This window comes from Pollicipes pollicipes, unplaced genomic scaffold (genome assembly GCF_011947565.3).
Source record: "Pollicipes pollicipes isolate AB1234 unplaced genomic scaffold, Ppol_2.1 Scaffold_5724;HRSCAF=6776_pilon_pilon_pilon, whole genome shotgun sequence".
In the NCBI taxonomy this organism is placed as follows: domain Eukaryota; kingdom Metazoa; phylum Arthropoda; class Thecostraca; order Pollicipedomorpha; family Pollicipedidae; genus Pollicipes; species Pollicipes pollicipes.
Genome location: NW_023596746.1, coordinates 4,664,592 through 4,691,206, shown reverse-complemented (window position 1 = coordinate 4,691,206; position 26,615 = coordinate 4,664,592). Strand labels below are relative to the sequence as shown.

The 26,615-nt window shown below is 56.7% G+C and overlaps 1 protein-coding gene across 1 annotated transcript; it reads right to left on the bottom strand.

Moving 5' to 3' along the window:
- Nucleotides 1-9,655: 9,655 nt before the first annotated feature.
- Nucleotides 9,656-25,821, bottom strand: Orc3 (origin recognition complex subunit 3). Its single transcript, XM_037225723.1, has 18 exons — nucleotides 25,723-25,821; nucleotides 24,782-24,871; nucleotides 24,128-24,289; nucleotides 23,498-23,609; nucleotides 23,063-23,220; nucleotides 22,495-22,669; nucleotides 21,587-21,701; nucleotides 20,886-21,045; nucleotides 20,137-20,250; nucleotides 19,594-19,683; nucleotides 19,489-19,530; nucleotides 18,922-19,038; nucleotides 17,243-17,381; nucleotides 15,728-15,906; nucleotides 15,185-15,316; nucleotides 11,090-11,209; nucleotides 10,693-10,841; nucleotides 9,656-10,308 (listed from the first exon to the last, which is right to left on the bottom strand). Exons 2-18 carry the CDS (start codon nucleotides 24,806-24,808, stop codon nucleotides 10,203-10,205), a joined length of 2,097 nt encoding a protein of 698 aa, XP_037081618.1. The 5' UTR covers nucleotides 24,809-24,871; nucleotides 25,723-25,821; the 3' UTR covers nucleotides 9,656-10,202.
- Between the last annotated feature and the right edge of the window lie 794 nt (nucleotides 25,822-26,615).

Sequence of the window (26,615 nt, the reverse complement as noted above, 5' to 3'; positions counted from 1 at the left end):
AGCAGCAGATAGTACCTCTAAAGGCAATCCAAAAGGAAGGAAGAATAAAGTGATATGACACTCGTACGATACCACGAAAATCAAAAATAGCTAAATAAATATAAAGACTAGTACTTGTCTCGCCAAATTTTGTAATCAGCTGATTTGACTTAAAATATGTTGACATTAATGCTCAAATGGCGATATCGATCTTGCAAATTTAACTTAGAAGCCATTTCTTGAAATTCTCACTCCTGCAATTCGGGAGTGATGCAATTTAGAGGTCAAGTTTGCTCAGGAAAAAAGAAATACGTGGAGTAAAATTCTCTACCAGGCCTGTCTCCTGTTTGCACCAGGCTCTGCTTACGTGGTGTGGTGGTGATACCAAAAAAAGGGATGAGTGAAAACCTTGCATTTGGCAAACAGCTGCTGATTGTGATGCATCTTGTAAACAAACCAAACTTAATGCGTGCAAGCGACTGGAGTCGCTGGGATTCTTGGGCTTGGAGGTACCTGACGCCCTTGCTCTGTGCATACGTAGACATGATCCAGATGTAGGTGAGGCAGGACATAGCCATAGGTGTCTAGGTTCTGTGGAACCTCGTTTATGCTTGGAGGCTTCAAGTGAGATCGGTTTTGGATGACATCTGAAAATCTCAGAAAGGGAAATAGGGGTTTGGCATGTGCGATTAGACAATGTCAGGCAGTAGTGAAAAATTCACATAAATGATGGGGAAAGGGAGTGAAAAATTCCTCCTCGTAGGGTGTTGCTTTACATCCAAAGTCGGCAATTCTAGGACACTGTCGTCCAATGTAAAATGCGTATTACTTCTAACTTTCTTCCAAAAGCCTAAAAAAGGGCGGGTCAAAGGGGCGACGAATTCTTCACGTTTTCTGCACTGACCTGAACTGTGGTCGGGGTGCAGCCGGTCCTGACAAGAGAGGGGCACGGCGGTTAACAAAGGGCCGCTGCTGGTGGAAAGGCAGCAGAGACCCCAATCCCGCCGAAGCCACCTAAACCTGAGCCGCCGGACTTAGCCGTCAGCCGAGGACCTCAGCGGGGCATATCATACACCGGCCCCATCCCAGACCCGGCAGGCCACCTGACCTGGACACCTGGCACAGGATCGACGCAGGGGCCGTCACTGGTCCAACTGATCCCTTACCGGCGCAGTGAGTCCCGTTATTAGCGCCGATGTACCAATTCGGCCTATCGGTCCCCCGTTGAAACGATGCGGAGGGTCTTTCATTCAGTGCTGGGCCTCTGACTGACACAGGCCACTGGCTCAGTGTGAGTGCGAACACTTGCATCGTTATTTCTCACGTCTACTTTTATTGTCAAGGGGGTCCTGAATATCTTTTGACATTCGAGGTCCCGCTCCTGTCCCTGTTCAGCTAATGTGCCCCTGGCCGACTTCGGCCCATTGCCGACGCGGGGTCCCCTGTAAGACACTGTGGTTTGTGAGCCTCTGACCAGTACAGGGACCCTTCACTGTTTTAGGGGCCCGACCCACGCAATAGGTTTCTGACTAACATTTGCAGGCCCCGGCCCTGTCCTCTACCTGGGAGGGAGGTCCCAGGGCCCAGACCGGCGCGGAACCGATTGTTCAGCATTGGTGGTCTCGGTCAGCTAGCTCACATAAAGACCCTCACTGTCCTGGGGGCCCCCGATCGGTGCACGAGGTCCTCCGACTGCCTTTCAAGGATCCGGTTTTCTGACGGGTCCCTTCGTATGTCACTCCGGCCTGCCCTTCGGACTTCCCACCGGACCCTTGATCGGCGGCTTCTCGGGGCCCGAATGGCCCCTCGGGAACCTCGGGACCTAAGGACCCAAGATTGATCGCGTGCCCCTGTGTCACCGATGGTGGCGCCCTTGGGTCCTTGTTAAAATGCACATCTTTTGGGCAAGTGTGTGTCCCGGAAACTGAACACCACTTGATTGTAAAAGCTTCGGAGCCTTTTGTTGTGCCTCCGTAAAATTAGGCGCCTCTTGAAAATACAGGCCACGACGCCCGAACTGAATACTTAAGGTATCTTCACGGAATGGGACAGAGGATTTTGCCAGGGTGGAAGGCAGAGCAGTCGCGTTTTCTTTGATCTTGTTTTCCCTCAAAAATGGAAATGATGGGGCCTTTAAATGACCCGTTTTAATTTGGTGCCTCTTAAAAATAAAGGTCATTGTGCCATAAATTGAGAGTTTAAGTGACCCTTCGTTACATGGGTCCATCCCAGATCTTGTGAAAGGGGAGGTACGAGCTCTGCGAAGCCCCTGGGGTTTGTTGTCCCAAAAATAAACATTTTGAGTCCCTTAATGGTGCCACCTGGAGTTGGGTATCTCTGGAAAACCAAGGCTGCGACTCCCCGAAATACAGATTTTTGGTGCCACTTCACGGAACGGGAAAGAACGAGAGGATTCGAAATCTCATCGGAGTGAAAGGCGCGGAAATTCCCCTCGAAACTATAGGTAACGGTGCCCGAAATAAAGTTTTTGTATCCCTTCACCATAAGATTTGTGTGCCCATTCATGACACCAAAGCCTCATAAGTGGCCCAAGGAGGTGGATGGATGTCCCCTCTCCCTTTCTGGACCCGCCCCTGTTTGTACAGCATTGCTCGCTTACAAGCAGGAGGATGAGACAATCAAATTTTGGCAGTTCCGGAACATCCCCATCAAGCCATTTAATGACGCATGTTCATCAGCTCCAGTGGCTGATACTTCCGGGAGGGGCCGAACAGCTACTCAAATCGCTGCCTTCCCACAGCGCCCTGTGACGGCCTCGAAGCGGCACCATTTGTGGGCGCGTGCGGTGTCCGCTATGATTAGGAGCTGTTGCGACCGAGCAGTGGCTGGTTTTTTCTCCTGCAAATAATCCGTCTTTGAACCAAAACCAGATGAGAAATTGTTACATCACTTTTTCGAAAGCTACAAGACATCCGTAAAGAAGCATTTTTAAGATACTAACGTCCACCTGCTGTTCTATGCTAATCTTCAGGAGTTAATTTTTTGAGGACATGTACAGCTCGAAATATTGGGTGCCGTCAACATAATCGTTGTTAAGCAAAACGACGCATGAGCTGTGAAGAAACGCCGTTTAATCAGTACCTCCTTGTATATTGAGGGCTAGATTAAGAACAGCTTTGAACGCGTAATACCGAAAAGCCAGACGAAGGTCCAAAGTGTAACCACAAAATAAAGTCAGCGAAATCCGTGAAGAAATGCGTCCCGGAAATCAGATGGGCGAGGCTCGAGGGTTTGCTCCCCTCCCCCCATTGAAAAACGCCAGGTACCACTCCTGCTCAGCCGTTCAATGCGTCCTCAACGGCGTCGGCCAACAACACCCGGCTCCTGGTTATAAGCTAATGTCGGGTTTTTGCATACCCAATTATCTGGGTATTGGGGCACGCTTGTCACGACATGCTAGCCAAAGATTTGCTAGTAAAGTGACGAGTCTTGAGAGGCGGCATTTTTGCGTTTGACTTACCGATTAGGTTGTGGTAATCATAGACAAGCCAGCCAGCTGGCGCTGCCTGCGCATATTTGCCCAGCGTACATCACGAAAAACTAACTCAGTTCATAATGGTAAAAACACATGTCTGTTTTCGGCGTAGATTGTAACGCCAGCTCACTTAGACAAGTTCCTGGGATACACAGCTTCGGTCAGTCCGGCCGACACCACACTAGGACCGGAACCTCAATGTATCCGTCTCGAGTGTGACAAGTACGGCCACCGCCTTCCATTTTCAGTTTCATTTTCCCACGCTGCTTATTCCGAAATTCTCGCGGCTTAACATCGGGCGCCATCAATGATTCACAGATCTGCACACGCCTTGGAGTCCGCGAAGAAAGGGCACCGGCGCGGGAACAAGGAAGCGGGGCGAGGTCTCTTCATGCGCCGTGTCTCTTCAAAGCAAAACCAAAGACATTTGGCTCTAGCACTGGACAAGGCTGAAACTGTCCGGCCGCTGCACGCCGAACCAAATGACTGCGGACGATACATCCCTACTGTGTTCACGCACCCTGGGGGCGTTCCCACGCCGTAGGGTAGGAATCTTCCCAGATTTATCCAGACAGTCGCTTTGCTATTTTAGGACACCAGCCTATCATCCGGTCATTCAAGCGCCAGGTACGGTAAGCAATACGTCATATGCCTAGCACGCTCCCTCCAAAGCACGACCTCTGAATGAGAGGCGCACTCGTGAATGAGAGCTGGACCATTCACACGACTCATGTCGCCGTCGTCCCCGATGGCACCCAGCAGCGGCTGACGACACCCCGTGCCCGGTCTCCGTGTCCGCCGGGCGACAACTGCCACGGTCCGCCCACCCGTGACGAGCCTATTACCTCCACTGAGTCATGCCGGGTTTTAACTCTTACGGCATACCGGATAAGGCCGCGCTGCGCCGCTGTCCGCCGGCCGCGGCGGGACGCCTCTCCTGGCCCGGTGCAGGTGCCGGCCAGGGCGGTCTGGCCGGTCACGAGCCGGATACGGCCCGTCTCGGTCGTGTCGTCGGCCAGATGAAATATCAGCCGCGCGGCGGCGGCACTCCGCCAGCCGCGCGCGCCGCGCCCGGACCGGCCGGGACCCCGAGCGCCGGTTCGGCCTTGACCCCGGTCCAGAGAGGTCAACATGGCGCCGTCTGAGCCGAGACAGCCCGGCGCTGCCGACCGGGAGAGAGGGAGAGAGGTGCGGCACTTGGAAAGGTCACCGGCGCCCGGCGACATTTCGAGCCACGGCGACCCGGGTTCTGCCAGTTCAAGCTGACGCACACGTTCGTGGAATTTCGACGAGACCGCAGTGGTTGATGTGTACTAAACCATGGCTTGCTTTTGAAAGGACGCCCCGCTGTTGCGTAGCACAGAGGCACCAGGTGACAACCAGCTAGCCGCGCTTGCAACCAGCTGGTAAGCACGCGCGTCTCCGTGGTACCTTTCCCCCTTCATACAGAAGAATCACTCTAGTCCAAACACCTGTGGTTGAATAACATCATGGCGGCATGATGTCCAGCGGCCAACACTCGTAAGTGCAATGCTTTTTGGGAGGACTTGTGGAATGCTTGTCCGTAGTGCTGGCTACTACTCCGCACCGTCCCCGGCCGGCTGCGTCCAGACACGGCCAGCGGAGGCGGCGCAGGGATGCACTGACTGCTGCCTAGCAACGTGCGTGCGAGCCAATATTGCGCGGCCGACGTGCGGCGGGGATGGAACATCCCAGAATGACCCAACGCCGCCAGACAAAGGACCTCCGTTAACAGGAACATAGCCAGACTGAAATTCTCGACGGACAAATATAAGGCTCGAAACAGAAGTCCCTTTGTCTTTCCGTCGTCAAAGGCGTCTTTCCCTTTGCGGAAAAGACGCCTTTGTTTAATGGTTGCACGGTACCAAGCCGCGGTTTGTTTCAGTCTTGGAAACCGCAATTATCTGTGACAATTGTAGTTATGAATGCACAATGAAAAACACTTCATTTTGATAGCTACTGGTTAAAATAAAATGAGATGCTCTGATGATGTATTGTTCTCAATGATGTCACTATGGTCTGTTGAACATTAATTGTGTATTGTTTCTTCAACGCCTTTGCTTCATCTACAAACCATGAAGCACCAGCTGTATGTTTATGACCTGCAAACTTCTGTGACAACCGCATCACATTGTCGTGCAACTATATGGAAATATTTGATTACTCTTGCCAATCAAGTAAGTACAAATTAAATTTGCACTAAATTCAAACACGCTTCAATCCGTTGTGCCGTTTATTTTCACGGTATGCTTCTCACAGCCTCCCTTTTTTATATGTTGTATCACGCTTTTTGTTACCTTGTAGCATCACGAAACTTGGCGCCTTCCTCAACAGGTGTCAACACCGTACGGAGTGTATCGATGACAAAGCTAAGTGTCTAACTCAAATGAGGGTAACTGTAACGTAACGGGGGCCACTAAACAAAAGACTAAAAATGTCTACAAATCGCAAACGGGTGGCACATTGGTTTCTAATCATAGCAGCCGGAGGCGTGCTCAGGATTTCGCCCAGTCCAGCCAGCCCTGTTATTTGAATGGGCCCCAACGGCGGCCCGGCAGCAGGAAGTACTCAGGCCTTCCACCAACGAGGCCTCATGACTTCCAGCGGAACAGAAAAGCTAGGCCCCTTCCCAAGGCCCAAGAAGTGATGCGTCTCTGATGATAACACCGTTCAGACCATCCACCGACGCATGTAAATGAGCTGCTCAATGGTGCCGTAACTGTGACTCTCCCACGCCTTCTGCTGCAGGCATAACAAACAGTGCGTCTGTTAAGGTGGGTGCCAGCCCTGCCAGCCGGCGGTCGCTGGGGGCGTGATTGAATGATATCTTAAGAAGGCAGCGAACAAGACTCGGCTTTCTGTAAGTGCGAGTGCCAGTCCGGCAACAGCCGTGCCATGGCCAAATTCCCGTCCACTTCTGTTCAATCTGCAAAACTACTGAGGCGCGCCGCCGAGTGGCGGTGTGCTTTCCCTGCATTTGCCCTGTTTAGTTCCAGTGAAATAACGGCTTTCTGTTGCAATTTCTCCCTGCATTTAACTAAAAAACACTTCAAACCCTTCCTGCGTGCAACTTTTCCCGCATTTAACTAAAAACCTCTTCAAACTCTTCTTGCGTGCAACTTTTCCTCGCATTTAACTAAAAACCTCTTCAAACTCTTCTTGCGTAAAAGATGTTGACGATTCTGGCGTATTTCCGGGTCTCTGATGGCTTTTTCAATACAGTCGAGTGAGGACGCTTCGGATTATAGAAACGAGCATGAAACCAGACGGTACGAGTCCATGGGGTGAGGGTGAGCGGGTGAAGTCCTCTCCTTCTGATACGCCACGAGTTAACAGTACTTATCACATGTACACATGCGAGAGGGGCGGGGAGGGGGAGGGGGGGGGGGGAGGCGGTGCCGCGCCAGCAGGTGACGCCGACACGTGCCCAGGTAGCGCTCTGATAACGAGAAGGCCGGCTGCCGATCCAAGCCCAGACATCAACTAGCAAGCCAGCTTCCTCTTCTTACTGCAGTTTCATTGTACTCAAAGCCTCTAATGAAGTAATAAAAGACGACGCGAGCGAAACATCAGGTAGCTGTCCTGTATGCCGAAGCTGGGACGTCCCCACCAGCGCACAACAGCCAACATCGGCGGGTGCAGGAATAATTATCACAGGCGCTGAAGTTCGCTGAGAACGGCATCCGTATTCACTAGACGCTGGAGCTCGCAGTCATTCCCCATACTCGCTGCCAGTCTACCGGCAACGCAAAGCGCACAACATAGTGAAACCACACAGGTGGCAACGGCGGGACGGTGAGCTGTGATGCAGGGCGATGCACCAGCTGACCAAAAGTGAGGTATTGAATCGCAGGAGTGCGCAGTTCAGGCGGGCAGCCCACCCGTCGCTGGCCGGGCTCGGTGACGTGCCGCGCCACGTCCACCCGCCGGCGGCCGGTCCACCCCGCACAGGTGCGGCCAAAGAACACAGCGCCGCGGCCACGGCCACAGCTGGCCGCCACCAACTCCGCAGTTGCGGGCTGGCCGAAACGCCGGTCGAGCGTGCGATCCCCGTCCGCTGCCAGCGCACCGCATCAGCAGCGAGGGCTCTGCCGGGCCTACGGGAGCCCTGCCCAGCCAGGGCGGATCCAGAGCGCCATCTTCGGCCGGCGTAGAAAGCCAAAAATGCCTCGATTTTCAAAATGCTCGTCAGATTATGTCTCCGTTTGCCTCGATAAGCGTTTATTAAAACTCTTAGTAGAAGTTGTCAAAATTGTCTTCACATTTAGGAAATGTAACGTTTTCGCCCGACCTTGGCCATCTGGGAGGGCACGGCCCGGTCGCGCTGGACGAGTCCCTGGTGAGCCCCATCTTGCACCAATCTCGATCCCGGTCTCAGCTCGTTCAAAGCTTGGCCGAAGTAATAAAGAGAACGTACCACTAACAGGGTAAACATGGGGTTCTCAGGAAAATTAGTACTCAGTATCAGCCTCCTCCCGCATAATTTAAAAAGCTCCGCTTATGGCCACACCTATTGTTTTAACAGCACAAAGCAGCGAAGGCCGTCAGGTGGATGGTACCTCCAGACACGCGTCTGTCGGCCGCCCCCCCCCCCCCCCCCCCCGCTCCGATCCAGTGCAGGACAGCCGCGCTCCCGCGAAACGAACAGGGCCGCCGTCCGGCCGACCGGCCGGAGCCTGCGTGACGTCACCGTCGTCTGGGATAAATAAACGGCGGCGCGCCGCTGCGCCGCCGTGGGCGCGCGGCGCTATCGGGCGGCGCTGGCCGGCGGCGGGCCCGGCCGCCCCGTCACCCGCCCGGCCGCCCGCCACCGCCGCCAATAACGGAATTCCTGCACACTCGGACGTGGCGACGGACGCCGGGCGCCGACTGGTGGCCGCCGCGACCCGGTCGAGAGTGGACAGGAGGTCCCGGTGACCGGCGACCAATCCCCTACCCTCTTTGGATCAGCCTGCGGCCGCGTCAAAGCCCTGCGGGCGCCTCACCTCACGCGGTCCGTTATTGGCGAGTGCTTCGGCCCGGGCCCCGGCTGCAGGTCTCGGCTGCGGCCGGCTGCTACGTCTACGGCGACGGACACTGGAGCACGGCGATCACCCACCACTCCACCGCCATGCCCGGCCAGCCTCGCGAGCCACACTCCGCCACTCGCACGCTCCTGCTGCTGCGGCGCCGCCGCGGAGCCGCCACCCCTCGAGGAGTACCGCTGTCACACAGACGGTACTCCACTCGCCCGGCCTGTTTGGATTTGTGACGTCACCGCCAGCGATTCGTTGAAGGTCGTTCGCCAGATCATCGATTCATCACGCGCGCTTAGCGCCACCTTTGAAACAAAACTGAAGCTGAGCTTCGGAGTACCGTGCAAAGGTGTCCGAGCATCGCGTGCATCGACGCCCTTTCATATAAACGTAACGAATGAGGAATGGCACCACCAATTACAGTGAGCGCATGGGACACTTTACGCTGCGCTTCGATGTACTGTTGGCAGCGCAGACCTATGGTAAGCCAGGGGCTCTGGTCGTTGCAAAATCACGCCTGACCGGCAGGGCCGAGTCCCGGACGGCAATCACGAAATGATGAAGCCCACAGGGGCGGGAAGGGGGGGGGGGGGAGGAGCGAACAATCACATCCACCCTCCACTCTCTCCACTTCCTCATCCTGAGCCCTCTCTACGTCACGCCTCCGCGGGCGGGCTGCGACAGTCAGCTGCCAACAGGCCGAAGTGCCACCGAGGGCCGAAGCCCCAGCCAAATTTCGAACAGTCTGGGTAGTTCGACAAGTCTGGGTGTCGATCGGCCTGCGATGTGCGTGCCAGTCGGCACTCACTCGCTTTCCGTCTGACCCAGGCACGGCGTGTCATCCGGCACTCACTCGCTTTCCGTCTGACCCAGGCACGGCGTGTCATCCGGCACTCACTCGCTTTCCGTCTGACCCAGGCACGGGAGCCATTGCCGGGACCCAATCAGTGCTTCTCCACTCGCTTCCGTTCGAGGGCTAACTCAGCCGGAGGAAGCCGGCGACTGTCAGGTCCGTCGCGATGGCCGGCGGCCTGTGCAAGGGTTCCCTCTACAGGGCGCGTCTCATCCCGCAAACGAACTCCAACAACCTCGACCCTACGGTTTGGCGTCTGCCACCGGAGTACTGCTCTAAAAAACGCACTGCCAAAATTTCAGCCACATATATTTGCACCTGCCGGCAGGACCGGGCAAACCCTCAGTCAAACAGGGCCAGGCAATGACGTTACTCGAGCCAGTTTGAACAGCAGACCTGCGCCAAGCGACACGACACAATCTACCGGCGATGACAGTCATCACTCCGGAAGAACCGCCTCCACAATTCAGCATCGGCAGAACCCGTCACGTGACCTTCACGCGCCGGCGCTGGCGACTGACCGGGCGCAGCCGGGTGGCTGCTGCTCGGTTCCACCACACCAGCGCGATGTGGCGTATGTCATGCCTCAAATGACTCAATGTGGCACACGACATGACTCGCGCGAACCGATTCAGTCACAACTCAGCCTTCGAGGGCCTGCTATCGCAGCAACGGCCTGAGCATCCGGCCTGAAGGGAGCGGCCGACGCCGTGTCGCGCCCAACGCTAGCGTGACGACCGCACGCTCTCAAACGACCGGCCGGGCGCCTGCGGCATGGCCCGACCGGGTCGGGTCGGGTCGGGTCAGGTCAGGTCAGGCCAGGTCAGATCAGGTCCGGTCAGCAGGAGCCCCAGGTCAGCCGCGCCACGTGGTCTGTCTTCTTCTGCGTCGATCGGATGAAGCCCAGATACTGCAGCTCGGCCACGGCGTGTGCGAAACGCGCTCTGAAAACGGCTCGTCAAGGAAAAACGCCGACGATGGACAGAGCGTCAGCGCAAGCGTCATCACCAGCGCCACACCGGTGACGACCCAGCATCGTCACTATCGTCATTGTCAGCAGCCCCGGTGCGCCGCGACGGGAGGCGCGTTATCCGGCGCTCGCCGCCCGGGCCGTGTTGACACAAGCAGCGTGATCTGCGGCACGCCTCGTACGAGCACACAGCGCCGGCGATAGCCTGTATTTGCCGGCCGCCGGGGTGGCACTCGAGATGCTCCGGCGGTCGGATCCACAGTCGATAGTGGCGGCGACGGCTGCGGCCCCACTATCGGTGCCGGCGGCACCGCGGCGTCCTCCCCCGCCCCCAGCGGCGACGCCCCCGAAAGGATACTGCAGCGCCTCGTCCTCCTCGGCCGCCACCACGGCGCGGAAGGCCTGCATCCAGTCGAACAGGTTGATCAGCCGGCCGCACTCGAGGTGCAGCTTGTAGACCACGCAGAGGTCGGGCATGCTGGCCAGCACCGAGCCCGGGTCACTCAGCTGCAGCGGCAGCAGGTCGGGTCAGCCCCAACACGGCCGCGGCGACCTCGCGGCCAGCCGGCGTGAACACTGCTGCGGCGGTACTATTTGAGGCCGGTACATTCGTTCGCTGAGTTGAATTACCTGTTACGCGTCTGAATACTTTCTGCACGAGTTACTGGAAACTCCGCCCATTTCACGTGCACTCGTATATACCAGTAGCCAATCACAGTCGTGCAGAAGTGGAGCGGTCCTCCCGCTTGGCTGACCTTACAACAGGAGCACTGGAGGTACTTGGCCGGGTCGGCCAGCGCCGTCTGCACGGACGTGCGGGGGACGCCGACCAGCTGTCTGCGCACTGCCGACACGGTGTCGAACATCACCGCCTCCTGATAGAGAGCGCGCGTGTCACGGGTCAGGCCAGCCGACACGGTATCGAACATCACCGCCTCCTGACAGACAGTGCGTGGGTCACGGGTCAGGCCAGCCGACACGGTGTCGAACATCACCGTCTCCTGACAGAGAGCGCGCGGGTCACGGGTCAGGCCAGCCGACACGGTGTCGAACATCACCGCCTCCTGATAGAGAGCGCGCGGGTCACGGGTCAAGCCAGCCGACACGGTGTCGAACATCACCGCCTCCTGATAGAGAGCGCGCGGGTCACGGGTCAGATCAGCCGACACGGTGTCGAACATCACCGCCTCCTGACAGACAGTGCGTAGGTCACGGGTCAGGCCAGCCGACACGGTGTCGAACATCACCGCCTCCTGATAGAGAGCGCGCGGGTCACGGGTCAGATCAGCCGACACGGTGTCGAACATCACCGCCTCCTGACAGACAGTGCGTAGGTCACGGGTCAGGCCAGCCGACACGGTGTCGAACATCACCGCCTCCCGATAGAGAGCGCGCGGGTCACGGGTCAGATCAGCCGACACGGTGTCGAACATCACCGCCTCCTGACAGACAGTGCGTAGGTCACGGGTCAGGCCAGCCGACACGGTGTCGAACATCACCGCCTCCTGACAGACAGTGCGTAGGTCACGGGTCAGGCCAGCCGACACGGTGTCGAACATCACCGCCTCCTGATAGAGAGCGCGCGGGTCACGGGTCAGATCAGCCGACACGGTGTCGAACATCACCGCCTCCTGACAGACAGTGCGTAGGTCACGGGTCAGGCCAGCCGACACGGTGTCGAACATCACCGCCTCCTGATAGAGAGCGCGCGGGTCACGGGTCAGATCAGCCGACACGGTGTCGAACATCACCGTCTCCTGACAGAGAGCGCGCGGGTCACGGGTCAGGCCAGCCGACACGGTGTCGAACATCACCGCCTCCTGATAGAGAGCGCGCGGGTCACGGGTCAGATCAGCCGACACGGTGTCGAACATCACCGTCTCCTGACAGACAGTGCGTAGGTCACGGGTCAGGCCAGCCGACACGGTGTCGAACATCACCGCCTCCTGATAGAGAGTGCGCGGGTCACGGGTCAGATCAGCCGACACGGTGTCGAACATCACCGCCTCCTGACAGACAGTGCGTAGGTCACGGGTCAGGCCAGCCGACACGGTGTCGAACATCACCGCCTCCTGACAGACAGTGCGTAGGTCACGGGTCAGGCCAGCCGACACGGTGTCGAACATCACCGCCTCCTGATAGAGAGCGCGCGGGTCACGGGTCAGATCAGCCGACACGGTGTCGAACATCACCGCCTCCTGACAGACAGTGCGTAGGTCACGGGTCAGGCCAGCCGACACGGTGTCGAACATCACCGCCTCCTGATAGAGAGCGCGCGGGTCACGGGTCAGATCAGCCGACACGGTGTCGAACATCACCGCCTCCTGACAGACAGTGCGTAGGTCACGGGTCAGGCCAGCCGACACGGTGTCGAACATCACCGCCTCCTGACAGACAGTGCGTAGGTCACGGGTCAGGCCAGCGCACCGCCCCGGCCCCACAGGCGACACGCGAGCGCCCGCCGGCGACCACAGAGGTCGGACATGAACGTCTGCGCAGGGCGGATCAGAGAAGATCAGGGAGGCGGGGAGGCTCATGGATGCAGGGAGGATCAGGGAAGCGGGGGGCTGAGAGGCGGTGAGGATCAAGGAGGCGGGGAGGCTCAGGGAGGCAGGGAGGATCAGGGAGGCGGGGAGCTGAGAGGCGGTGAGGATCAAGGAGGCGGGGAGGATCACGGAGGCGGGAAGATCAGATGCGACAGTGGGCAGTGGGCACAAAGGTCACCTACAAACACCTGTTGGGGCGGAAGAAATTAACAAAAACATCTGGAGGGCACCCAGGGGCCAAACACGTGCAGAGCTCTGACCGAATACCGACCGGAGGTCACAATGAAAAACATACAAGACAAGATCATGGGAGAACAGCGGTCGAACACAATTATCTGTCAGCAGAGGAACCCAGTTGACTGAACCCACCCACAACCCACTTTAGGGCCACAGAAATCAAGGAAGAGCTAGCAGGGAACAACACGGTTGAACACGAACAGCCGGCGGAGAGCTGTCCGAGGACGGAGCCGAACCTGGCCGCTCACGGATACCAGACCCGGAAAGACGGGCCAGATAGCATTACGGCGAGACGACGCGTGATGACGTCTTGACTTTAGAGCGGTGGTATGATTGCAACATAGAGTGCTAAGAATCAAGTGGCATTAATGCAAACATTCGTGCCAAAAAAGTTTCAGCACGTGAAAAAGACACATTGCGTTTAGACCGACTGCGCCCTTCGATCCCATACATGTGTGGGAAGCGTCACTGCAAATGCCATTTCCAGTCAATCCTTATTATAAGAAGAATAAAGGACAAGAAGACGACTGACGTCTGGGTGGCCAGGGGGGGGGGGGGGGAGGGCAACCAACAGCCACTCTTTTTGGTGCCCTTTATGATTGCAGCCCGAGCCCGAACTAAGGCAATATACTCATATGCAAAAACTCTGCTCACCCGCTTCGAGACGTTCGTTTGCAGTATCCAGGCTTCCGCATCGTCACCGATGACGAAACGGTGAGAACATTATCGTTAAGCAACGCCAGGCGCTTACGGTGTTTATGCAATTAAGTGAAGAAGCCGCAGATACGCTTACGAAAAATGACGTCTCCACCAAAGACCGGTGGTAATCGTTCCCATACAGCGGAGAGCCCTTACACCAGTAAGACGTCTTATGTAGCGTGGGATGGGCGAATCCGCCAGACATGGGAGTTGCCATCACACAGACGACGCCAATAAAACGGTGACTTGCCAAGCAGCCTTCCCAAACTATACCAATGGGTTTGATCGCAGTCCGAAAAGTCCGTCTATGGCAAGAATTTTGGAGACGGAGGTTAAATGACGCAGCATTGGTGTGCCGGTTCACCAGTTATGAGTTGGTGCACCCACGCTGCATCAGTCTGTACTTGTCAGTGCACAGTAAATACAACTGCATATAACGCAATATACAATACAACTGCAATTGTAATTGACTTGCAGAGTCTGCGTTTCCCTATTTGTCTCGGTATAGGCCACGGCTCACTGCATTCGAGATTATTTCGAAGCAGCTGACAATGGCTGTTTTCCGGCCGTTGCATACAGTATACGTATATAGGGTGTACGTGTATAGGGTACATGAGGGCATATTCGCTACCAACGCGCAGTTGATCTCACACCTTCAACTGCTCTGGTTATTGAGATCTGACATGAATCCTTCAAAACGTTCCGAAACGGGCAGATCCTTGCTTTGAAAGGGCAACGCGTGCCCGCCTGCACGCATCAACACGCACGCTTGTCGCTGTGATTGCAAGTTCCCTCGTGTGCAGGCATCTGTTCGTCTCGTGTCACCGAGGCGTCGGATTATGGGGATCTGGCCCGGTCTCCACGCGTTCTTCAGCCTTTTCACCGTGATACAATTCAACGCTTCACATTTTACCGACAAAGGGAAGTGATATTGTGGCAATATTTTTATGCCATAGGAAATCGGTCGCCGGAGCTAACAACTTGCCAATTTGCCAAATGCCAATCTGCTGCGCTCGGTAGTTGCATAGGTATTATCCTCTCCCAAGGTACAGCGGCCGGGCCGGTCTATGCCGTTCAAGTCGAAAATTGCATTGTAATCCAAGGACAGCTTGCTGCACCTCCGGCCTCGATTTTAACAACGTGGGTATGTCAGGACCTTGGCCGGACGTTTGACCCAACGATGAAGCCTGGGCAGGCAACCACAACATTCTCTACTTGAACCCGGGCCGGCTCAGTGTCCCAGCAACACATCGTCCACCCCCAGACCACAACAGCCCCCACTCCAAACAGCGTCCATGCAATGCCGCTCGGCCCGTCCGCCAGAGCGGCGCCGCCGTCCGAAGTCAGCCTCGCAGCGGCGTCACGTACGTGGAGCGGCCAGCCGGCTGGCCGCGAGAGCAGCGCGCGCAGCCGGCCATCCAGGTCCGTCACCACCTCGGCGCGCAGACTCTCGTACGGGTTGAGGCGGCGGCTCTGTGCGGCGCCCACCCGCTGCAGGCTCTGCGGCGGAGGGGGGGGGGGGGACAGGTCAGCGGTGCAGCTCGCGGAAGGGGGCGACGGCCGCGCGGCACAGGCCTGGGATTCAACAGGGCATTGCATGTCGTCTCGGTACGTGGCATGTTGATTGCGACCCAGATGACATGCTATGGTTATGATCGACTACAGCGATTGCTCAGCTTCACTTCGTTTCACGTTTCACGTATGGGCAGAACGCCACACTAAAAAAACGGCCCGCTTGGAGAGGACGGGGAAAAGCGCAACATGTCGTGCCGAGTAAGGACATGCCGCGACTCTAACGCAACCTCCCCTCCCCCTCCCCCTCACACACACACACCAGTGCTCAGTACCGCGTGCCTCAGCAGCCCACGGATCCCGTCCAGCGACGCCACCCCTTCGGCGCAGCGCCCGTACCTCTCTGAGCGATTGTCGACTGGTGGCTTGTTTGAGCTGTCGCTCCAGCATGCGGCGCTGCTGCGCGTCATCGTCGCCGTCGCCGTCGCCTCCGGTGTCGGGCGGCGGCGCGTCCGGTGCCCGCAGTCGCTCCAGGTGCCGCTCCAGAGCCCGGCCCAGATCCGAGTCGGTCAGCTCGGCTGACGGAGGCGGCACCGGTTACACGATGCAGTCCGTGTCAGCCCCCCAGACCACCCCTCCGCTGCTGGCATGAGGACACGTCACACGACACCAATTCCTCCGCGCATGTTCTACAAACGGTGAATCCGGGTCTGATTACGGAGCATTGCCGTGAAAATGTCCCCTTGCGGATCTATTTCGACAATCATTTCGCAAGCTACCCCCCAGCGACGGCCGACGCAAGCCATCGTAAAACTTTGGCCAGAAGTCGCTGCGGCGTTCAGCGCGACTACCGGCCACCGCAAGAGCCGGCTGTCGCACCGCTTCTGTTCGGCGGCGAAAGTACGTCTCTTGCAGACTTTTTAGGGAGACGATCCCCGTGCCTGCCGATGAGTTGCATCATTTGGTCACGAGCCCACCGCCAAAAAGCTATTTGAAGCAAATCGCTGATTCCACCGCCGGTCATTGTGAGACTGCAGGGTCGATGTCTCATGCTGTTGCGCCACGCGCAGCTGCCTTCACTTGTTGAGCAAACCATTCACCGGTCCACACATCCCGTGAAATACCAGGTCACACGGCGACTCCCGTCCACCTGATGCCGGGCACCGCGGCTTCGAGCTGACCGCAGAATCCGGTCCGACGCGACCACATTCTTAGAATTGTCCAATGCAGAAGCGCTCGGGATGGCTGATCGACACGCTAATGCCTGGATCATGGCCCGCCGACGGCCGGAGCGTTCAGTCCAACGAAAAATCGTCCGCGTACGACAGCTCATCTCCGAGGACATCGGCCGGCTGATGTAAGCTGTGTCGGCATTCATGCCCTTATAGGCGAGAAACTAAATCGGAAAAGTTTGGGGCAAAAACACGAGAAAAGACATTCACGGGTTTGGGAAGCCCAGATACAAACCGGTCAGTGCACTGGTCCACTGGGCACATCACGTTCCACTTAAAGAGCTTAGGTGGCTTAGCTCACGGCACACCCACTTCCAGAGACCCCGCTTTCAAATGTGGCGTAATTGTCAGCTGTAAAATGCTGCGACGGTCCCGACAGAGGTCACACCACCCAACGCAACCAGGTCACGTGTCAACAGCATTTGACGTTGCTGCTAACCAAACCACTGTTTTTGTGAACGACTGCTGACCAAAATATTGTTTCCTTGATTAATCCACGACTTAGCCCACGATAAGTCGGAAGGCTTATCGACGGGCGTAGCGGGATGTGACCATTGCCGTCGCCACCCCGCGGCGAGGGCCGGGGCGGATACGGGAGGCCGTCGCCAGTGGCCAGCAGCCAGGCGCACGCGGCGGCGGCGGCGGCGGCGGCGGCGGCGGCTCGGGCCGCGCCCTCGCCCACCTCCGACGGCCAGGAGCGCCGCCTCGAGGCTGGCGGTCAGCTCCGCCCGTGACAGCAGGCCCAGCAGCTTCACAGAGAGGGCGTACTCGTCGCTCTCGGCCAGCGGCTGCAGCAGCGCCAGGTTGTACAGCTCGCGGAACTGGAGCAGAGGCGCAGCGGCGGTCAGCGGCCCGCAGCGGCACGCACGCACCGCGTGTCACACGTCAGTCGTGTGGCCGTCACTGTTACACCGCTGACCAGGCGCACGTTGGCGTTATAAGACCTTGCGTGTCGGCGAGTGCAACGCAACACAAGAGCGCAACTGAGCACACATACTTCCATCCAGGTGGGGCAATTCGAGGTCTAGTGCTGTGCAATGCAGAGGCCGTGGAGCTGGACGTCACACTTCGGCAAACGCTGCGTTCATACGAATGCTACTGCGACTTGTGCTGTTGCACCGGCACCGTCGGCAAGACAATAATATTGTTGTCGACGATCAATGGCGGGACATCTTACCACGCGCTCGGGTGGCGGGGGGTCACACTGACCAGAAAGATTTCTTAACGGTGCAGGGTAGCCGCACAAAACATTGCATGACTACAGAAAATGAAAAAGCAGATCTTTCGACGCAAAAATTTGATGGTACCTTGTCAGGTCATTGACCTATGGCAGGTCAAAGTCAGGCCATGGTTGTCGGCGAAGGGCATTTCTTGGAAATCGTTCAATGTCATGCAACAACAGGGCGTTAGACGAAGTCATATGTATCTGAGATAGTTTCTTAGGAAAAAAACAATGGCATTAAGAATTACAACCAATTGCATTGACCTAGGGTCAGGTATGACCGTCAGACCTAGGTCAAAACCAACCTGATTGTTTACTCGAAAGCTTTGTTACGGGGTAGTTTCTGGTGTCCATTTCGAATTTCTTAATGCCAGGGAAAGCAAAAGATATGGCCCATGGACTTTTTAAGGTCAAGTCACTGACCTAAAATGACAAAGGTCAGCATCTTGTTCTTAAAATCAAACCGTCTGGCGTAATTCCTACCGTTTTTTCGAATGACAAAATAGGAGCAATCTTGTAGGTATTTAGTCATCATTACCTTATGAAAGCCAAACAAGGTCACTGAACTTAATGAGACACCAATGACCTTTTGCTTAGAACACGTATATAGGCTCACGGCAATTGCATAAGAAGACTCAAAAGGCACTTGAGACACCAATCTGGAATCTGACCTTGTTTAGCCTAACTTGACGCCCATCTCCTGACCTGGCAGCCTCAAATTTTGACATGAGGAGTTAACGCATAGGCCAACCTACCCCGTGGATTTGGTGTCTCTAGCTATCTTAGTTTTTGAGATCTCAAAGGGGTCAAATTGACCCCCACCCGAGCAAAGGGTCATTCGACCAGCCATCCGGGCGTGTGTTAATGTTCCTGTTCTCCGGTTCAAAACATACGACAGCGATATAGTCCCAAGGCGAGGAGTAGGCACGTCATCACGAGACCGTCTACTCAGCAATGTGGGTGCGCAACACCACGGCTGGACGGCGTGGTTTCCGAGCGCCGCAGGGGAGTGAAGGACGGCTCCTGCCGGCCGCCAACCCATCCCCGCCCCCCAGTCACGGACCTGTCTTCCGGGCGTCGCCGGGGAGCGAGGAACGGCTCCGGCCGGCCGCCGACCCACCACGCCCCCAGTCACGGACCTGCCTGCCGAGGGGCGCGCCTGGCAGCCGACCGACCAGGGCGAACAGGCAGCGCAGCGCCAGCAGCAGCGCGTCGTGCCCCGTGTGCAGCTCTAGCACCGCTTGCTCCAGCCACTCCTGCACGGAGCAGTGTCACCAGGAGCTGTTCATCAGCGGACAAAGGCGCGCCGGCCCACGCCAGCCGTCACCCTCGCAGAGGGGTGGCGGGCGGGCGGCGCGGACCACCCACGCTACGCTGAGACGGCGGGGTAAGGGCGCGATGCTGTCTGCAAGGGTAGAGGCTTCTTATCCCCGCTGTGTTTTATACGGCCCATCGCAATGTTGATTCGTAGAGTTCGCGATCATCTACATTCAAATGACAAAATACATTTGCCACTACCCACTGTTGCACTTCTCAAATGCATTCATCTTTTCGTGCCCGCACAAAACATCACTGCCGATGTAACACTGCGGGCAAAACGCCGGTCGCGTACAAGCATCGTTTGCCCAATCATCCCTGCCATCCGTAGCCGACGGCAACAGAAGGCCGGCCACTCCGGCGGCGGCAGCGGCGGCGGCGCCACTGACCCGGAAGGGTGCGTCCTGCTGCAGGCGACGGCGCCGCTCCGGCTCGGCGTCGGCCAGCGTGCCGCTGACGGACGGCACGGTCCGTAGCGCCGCCAGCTCCGGCACGCTCAGGGCGGCCACGGTGGCGGCCACCGCCTCCCGGCCGCAGCACAGCACGCTCGCCGGCGACGTGAGAAAGTGCTGCAGCATGCAGTACTGCGGGCAGCGGCGCACGGGCGGTGGGGACCGGAAGTCGGGCGCGGTGTACGCTGCTGCTGGGGCCACCCGGCCGGTGCAACAGGTAGTCATTGCAGGAGAGGGGGGGAGGGGGGCTGATCAGGGGACAGACTATGGACAAGAAAAAGCGCTGTTCGTTAGGACATCAGGTAATTTACAGGTCCGCCCCCCCCCCCCCCCCCCACCCCCGACTTGGAGACGGACGCGCGGTGCTGATGAAGAATGCGTCGGAAAGACCACCCTCAAGCGCCGCAACCAACCGCGCTCACACACAGGTGCCAAAGGTTAGAACCCCACCCAATAAACGCCATGACGGCCGTCAGTCTAAACAGCATGAAATCCTAAGTCAACAACCCCACAAAGCCTTGCTGGGCCCACGTCGTTCAGCTTTGACGACACGGCACGTCAGGTGGCTGGTCCGGCCCCACTCACCTTGTAAGCCGAGATGAAGTTGTTGACGGAGAAGTCGCTGTACAGGAAGATGTCGAGGAGGAGGCGCAGGGCCCGGCCCCCGAGCCGGAAAGGCACGGCGGGGGACAGCACCACCTGGGCACGCGCCCGCCGAGGCCGTGTTATGGGACGCAGCGGACGGCAATCACGTGTCTATGATCCGAGTTAGACATTAGCAAGTCCTGTGCTTGTCTGCAATCCGTGTTAGATTCAGTGCGTTGTCTATGGACTACTCCACGTGCCGTCTTGCAGTGCAATCTTGCACGCCGTCTGTAGTCTGCACGAGATCACGAACCTTGTCTTTGTACTGTGCACCGCATACCAGACTCCGCATCTGTGATCTGCGCCAGGTGCCGAACCGCAACTCATCTACGAGTTATAACCTGTGTCCGACACCATTAGACTCCACACCTTTCCTATGAATCACGCCCGACACAAGCACATTACACACCTTTCCTATGACCCACGCCCAACACAAGCGGATTACACACCTTTCCTATGACCCACGCCCTATTCCATCAGACTCTGCACCTTTCATATGACTCACGCCCGACACCATCAGACTCCACACCTTGCCTATGACCCACGCCCGACACAAGCAGATTACACACCTTTCCTATGACCCACGCCCGATTCCATCAAACTCTGCACCTTTCCTATGACTCACGCCCGACACCATCAGACTCCGTACCTTGCCTATGACCCACATCGGACACCACTACACTCCGCACCTTGTCTATGATCTGCGCCAGGTAGTGGGTGGCCAACTGGGAGTGGAACTTCTCGAGGCTGAGCCGGGCTGACACGTGCTGCGGCAGCAGCCGGTGCACCACCGAGGCACAGGTCGACACGCCGAACACGAACGCAATGGGCAGCCGCCGCCGGTACTGGCTGCAACACCCGGCGAGCGACGCACATCACCGGCCGGTGGCGACCGGGCGGCCGCCGGCGGCGAGCCGGCCCGCGCCGCCGAGGAGCGTCAGACACGGGCGCGATATCCCGGCGGAGCGCCGCGGACCGGACAGGCGACGCAGGGGACGGCGGCGCAGGCCCCGGTCCCGTCTCGAGACACTGGTCGGCGTCAGACGGCGGTACGGTGTCGCACGCCGCCGACGCTCGGTGGCCGACAGTCGGGCGTCGAAGCCGACTAGCGGTCGGCAGTCGACAGGCACGCGTCTGACAGCCGGCGGCCGAAGGTCGGCACTCAAATGGCACACCAATGATCAGCAGAAGGCAGTCAGGCACCAGACCCTGGCGGCCGTTAGTCAGCCATCACATCAGTATCGGTCGTCAGTCAGTGGTAAAACACCCGGCCACTGGTAGTCGGCAGTCAAATGAGCCGGGCGCCACGCGGCCGACGGCCGGCTGTCGCCGGCCATCCGCCGCGGGCCAGGCTCGGCTCGTGCTTAACAGGCACCAGCGGAAGACTGACCTGCAGATGAGCACGACGTCCTGGAGCACGCGCGGCTGGAATGCCTCCAGGTCTCGCCACACCACCACCAGCGGCCGGCACGCCGGCGACGTGCGAGCTCGCTTCCGTGGCGAGCCTGGGGACGGACGCGGTACTGCACACTGTCACACTGCGCTGCCACCTGACAGACACGGTCAGACTGGATTGCCACCAGACAAACACAGTCAGACTGGACTGCCACCTGACAGACACAGTCAGACTGGATTGCCACCAGACAGACATGGTCAGACTGGACTACCACCTGACAGACATGGTCAGACTGGATTGCCACTCGACGGATGCAGTCAGACTGGACTGCCACCAGACAGACGCGGTCAGACTAGGTTGCCAACTGACAGACATGGTCAGACTGCGTCGTCACCCGACAGACACGGCCAGACTGTGCTGCCACCTGACAGACACAATCAGACTGGGTCATCACCTGACATACATGGTCAGACTGGATTGCCACCCGGCAGACACCGTCAGACTGCGCTGTCACCTAACAGACACGGTTAGACCGTGCCGTCACCCGACACGCGGTCAGATTGGGTTGTCACCAGACAGACAGAGCTAGCCTGAGCTGTCATCCGACAGACACCGCCTAATTGAGCCGACAACTGACAGACTGTCCGGCTGGACCGCCACCCAGTGAGCACATTCAGAGCGCGTCGTTAGCTCGCGGACGCCGACGGAGAGGCCAACATATGACCGCAAGTCATCACATTACGTCAAACGCCCAGATCAGCCAGCAAACGAGGCAAGACAACGCAGATGTGCGGGACAACTAAACTTAATCGTAGCGAGCTATCCTATTCGCGATACCAAACATCATTGTGGGACGAGCGGCGTACGCGGACGTGAGCTGGGAGCGAACCTGCGACCCTGACCTGTCTTTGCCGGGGACCGCGTGGTGGCTTCGGCCTGCAGCGCCTGGTAGTGGGCCTCAAGACCGGGCATGGTGGCGGGCGGCCGTCCCTGGTGTAGCCGCTCCGACTCCCACGCCAGCGGCTCGCCCTCCTCGTCGTCCTCCAGGCCGGCCGAGTCGGGGCCGGCCTGGACCCCCTGCCGGTCAGGTGACAAGCCGCCAGGTCACGTGATGCCGGTCACCAGGCGGCCACGCAGCCACGCCTCATGCGGCGATCTGTCGATGCCGTGACGTCAGCCAATCAGCAGCCACGGCGCACAGTCACCGAACAGCCATCACTCGACATGCACCAGGACTTACAGTCTAACAGCTGCCGACCGGTCAGCCACCGATCGGTGCGGGGCATCATACAGAACATTTCGGCGCGGTCATCACACAGAGCACTGCCATTTGGGAGCACTCCGCCACGATCTCCTGACTTTACAGCAGGCCTATCGCCGGCCACACCACACGACTGCGCGCCGGCCTCTACCGGCCGTGCTCCGCGCTCCCGGACCGCCCTGGCTCCCCCGGACGCAGCGGGCACCGACCTGGTCCGGGTCGGTCAGCTGACGCACCATGGCGCGCACGGTCGCCGACACGGTGGGGCAGGAGGCCGGCTCGAGCAGCGCCACGTGGCGGCCCACCTGCGCTCGCAGCCGCGCCGCCAGCGAGGCAAACACACGGCCGTGGTCGGGCATGTTCACGCCTGCAAGGACATGTGACCGTCAGAGCCTGCCGCCCCCGCTGAGATTCCCTTGGTGTTACCTGCTACGTGATACAAATTTGAGGGCTGCTTTGTTATTTTGTATAACAGCTGCACCAGGCTATATGTGAAACTTTAAATATGCGGTGGGAAATATCGCAGCTTTGCATAGCGAAACTATTACCATTTATTTTGTATCATCCGATTGACACGTTTCTAATCTCCATTCTGTAATACCAACGAGTGAGCACTGCCGGGGGAGGAGGTCCTGGCGGCTGACCTGTAACGAGGGCAGCGGTGGGGATACAGGCCTCTTCCTCGGCGTCCACCGACCTCTGCAGAAACGCGATCATGTCCTGGAACACGGTGCTGAACATCTTGTCCTGAAAATCCTGCGCAAAACATAGATGGTGTGGTCAGATTATGGATGGGTGGGCCTGGCTCTTTACTGATAGTAGGTGAAACTTTGCTCCATTCTATCAAATAAACCCAGTGCAGGCAATGCACAAAGCTGACAGATAACTACAGAATGTCTGATATCATTCAGTGACGTCATATTTCACTCCGGACCAGTTTGTGGACTCATTGAAATACACCACTTATCACTCCTTGCAATCCAGTCCAAGCATATACTGCATGGGCCGATTAGAGCGCAGGTCGGGATCAGAAGACTTTGAGCAGTGCAGCAGCCTACAGCCAGACCAAAACACACACAGTAATCCTTCTTTACACCAACAGACTCGGCAGCTGGTCCCCAGACCACGGCCTTCAACGAAAGCCCGCGTCCCTCCCCGCAAGACGCCCGCCCCGGCCACCAGCGCTCACCACTCCCCTGCCAGCAGCAGCAGGAGCGGTAGGCGGCGGCGGCGGCGGCGGAGCGGCCGTCAGAAGTCGGCCTGGACAAGCTCACCGAGCACAGCTGCTGTGCTACGCCCCACACTCGGCCGAAGGCGGCGCTGCGCCGGCCGGCAGACAGCGCTGCCGTCTCGTCGGCGCATGCGGCGAACTGCTGGCTGCCGTCAAACTCTTCAGCCTGCACTCTCTTCAGCTTGGGTTTGAACACAAAACATGACTGAAAAGGTGCACACTGGTGGGTTTGGGCTGTACAGCTAACTGGATCGGACAATAGGATATAAGGCAGCTCCGTAAATGCTCACAGAATAGAGCCATCTTTATGGCAGTGGTGTTTGAAACAAACAGTGGCTAATGATGGTGCCAGTATCATACCATGATTCATATGATGACTTCATGTTTCTAGCAAGATGCTAGAAAGAAATGAATGGGGCAAGGAAAAGCCTGATATGTAAGTGCATGGTAATAAGATCAGTGAACTTATCATCACATTCAGCTGATCTTATGGTTTTCATAATGGAACACATTTCTTTATGACATGTTCCACACCAGCAAGTATACCCATTACTGCATGGCATGTTGCATGCCAGTTTCTTGAATAACTTGCTTGTGATCCTTGGTGCATATGCTCGAGGACTTACTGAAGTTCAAGTGAAAGGTTCTATCTTTGATACATTTACATTTTCAAAAAGCTTTGTATATTTAGGCCTACCTTTGTCAGTGATGATGTTGCAGACATATTTCCTTTTTCAAAGCTCAGTTACTATTCAACTTTAGATAGATGTCCAAATTTGGTCTGCCACTGCAAAACAAGATGGTTTTGTTAATCTGTGTAGTTTCTCATGCCCAATTTCAAAAAGGCATGTTGTAACACCACATAGTTACCTCAGGGACAGGCTATAAACTCACAATATTTGCAATCAAAGGATGTTCATCAAAATCAGATAATTATTGGCAGCATAGCACATCACAATGCATGTGCTTGATCCTGACCACCATATCTTGCAGATTAGCACAAATTTTAGTGTGTTCTAATTCTGACACAGTATATACTACACAGTGAATTTCTTATAGCCTTTAGGAAGGAGCTTTGCTATACAAGATGACTGATTTACAGCACACAACCAAAAATCACACAAAACAAAAGGAATATATCAACTCAATTACAAAATAGCACTACAATCTCACAACACAGTTTGCCAATACTTGAGCATCAAGGTCAGACAGTTACAAAAGACTGAGGTGATTACAGGTTGGCCATTACTAGCAAAGGATTATGCATGCATTATAACTTCATTTGCACACTTATAGGTAATAAATTCCTATAGTGGGACCACATGAGTGTCAATACACTTGTAAAAAAGCCAGCATCACATGTTGTGCAGAACCAGACAGGCATAGTAGTTCACGGCTAATAGCACTTAAGTTTCACCAGCACGTAATGATTTTAATAATGACAAATAAGCTGTTCTATCTGTTTTATAAAAGGCTCTAAATGACAATTAATTTACAACACTACAGTAATATGACTGCTTTTTTAATACCAACATTCAACGAAACCAGAATATTTGACACTAAAGTGGGGATCTCAAGCTCAGACACCGAAGTGTGGATCGCCAAACGAGTGCTTCCACAAGGGTATGGTTCCTTTACCGGAAATGAGAAAACTAGATTCAGACGTATGCAATGGACGCACACAATTCACACCTCAAATATCGACACAGTGCACCAATGCGCACACGCCGGCCTAACGCACCCACTCGTATCACGCCGCATGGCAGGCCCCGCATCGAACAGGCGCCATATCCTGCCAGGAAAGCCGCGCTTGCGCCACAACCGTTAGATTGCCACATATCTTTGAGGGATGATTGTATATGACGTAATTTATATTTATTTGGGGAAGATGCAGTTTTATTAACCAACATACGCACAATGTACGAACTGAAAAAGGGCATAAAATGCAGAAAATGGCTTCAAATGAGGCAAAATGTCACTGCTATTGGCAGGCATAAACCACAACCATCTCTGTCAAGTCTCACCATTGACGCACATGTCCGTCAATCTAGCAGCAGATTCTGGTGGCGCTGCTGACGCGTTGGGCTCCCGAAACACGAGCCGTGCCGGTTCGCCGGCAGCCCTGGAGCTACGGTTCACCAGATGCACTGGTGGAGGTCATCAGCCGAGCAGGTCATTGCGTTTGACAGTGGGGCATAGCGCGTGATAATGGCACCGGCGGTGTGGAAGGGATCGCCGGAGCACGTGGGGAGAACTTCGATCATTCCGCCGCCGACTGGGACATCGCGGCCTCGCGTGCTTGATAAATTTCGGCGCCTGTTGAGCTTACCGTTAAGGCTGCTACAGTCATCAGCGGCCTTTAGTTCCGGCGCACTATGCCACCGAAACAAGCAGCTGCATTCTGATGGCCGACATTGTATCGCCCTTGCTCTTGTTTGCCTTTTTTGTGTGCGTATGGGAGGCCCACACCGCACACACGCAGCGGAGAAACCATGCTGTAGGCGGCTGGATACGGCTATCATTCCAATTCA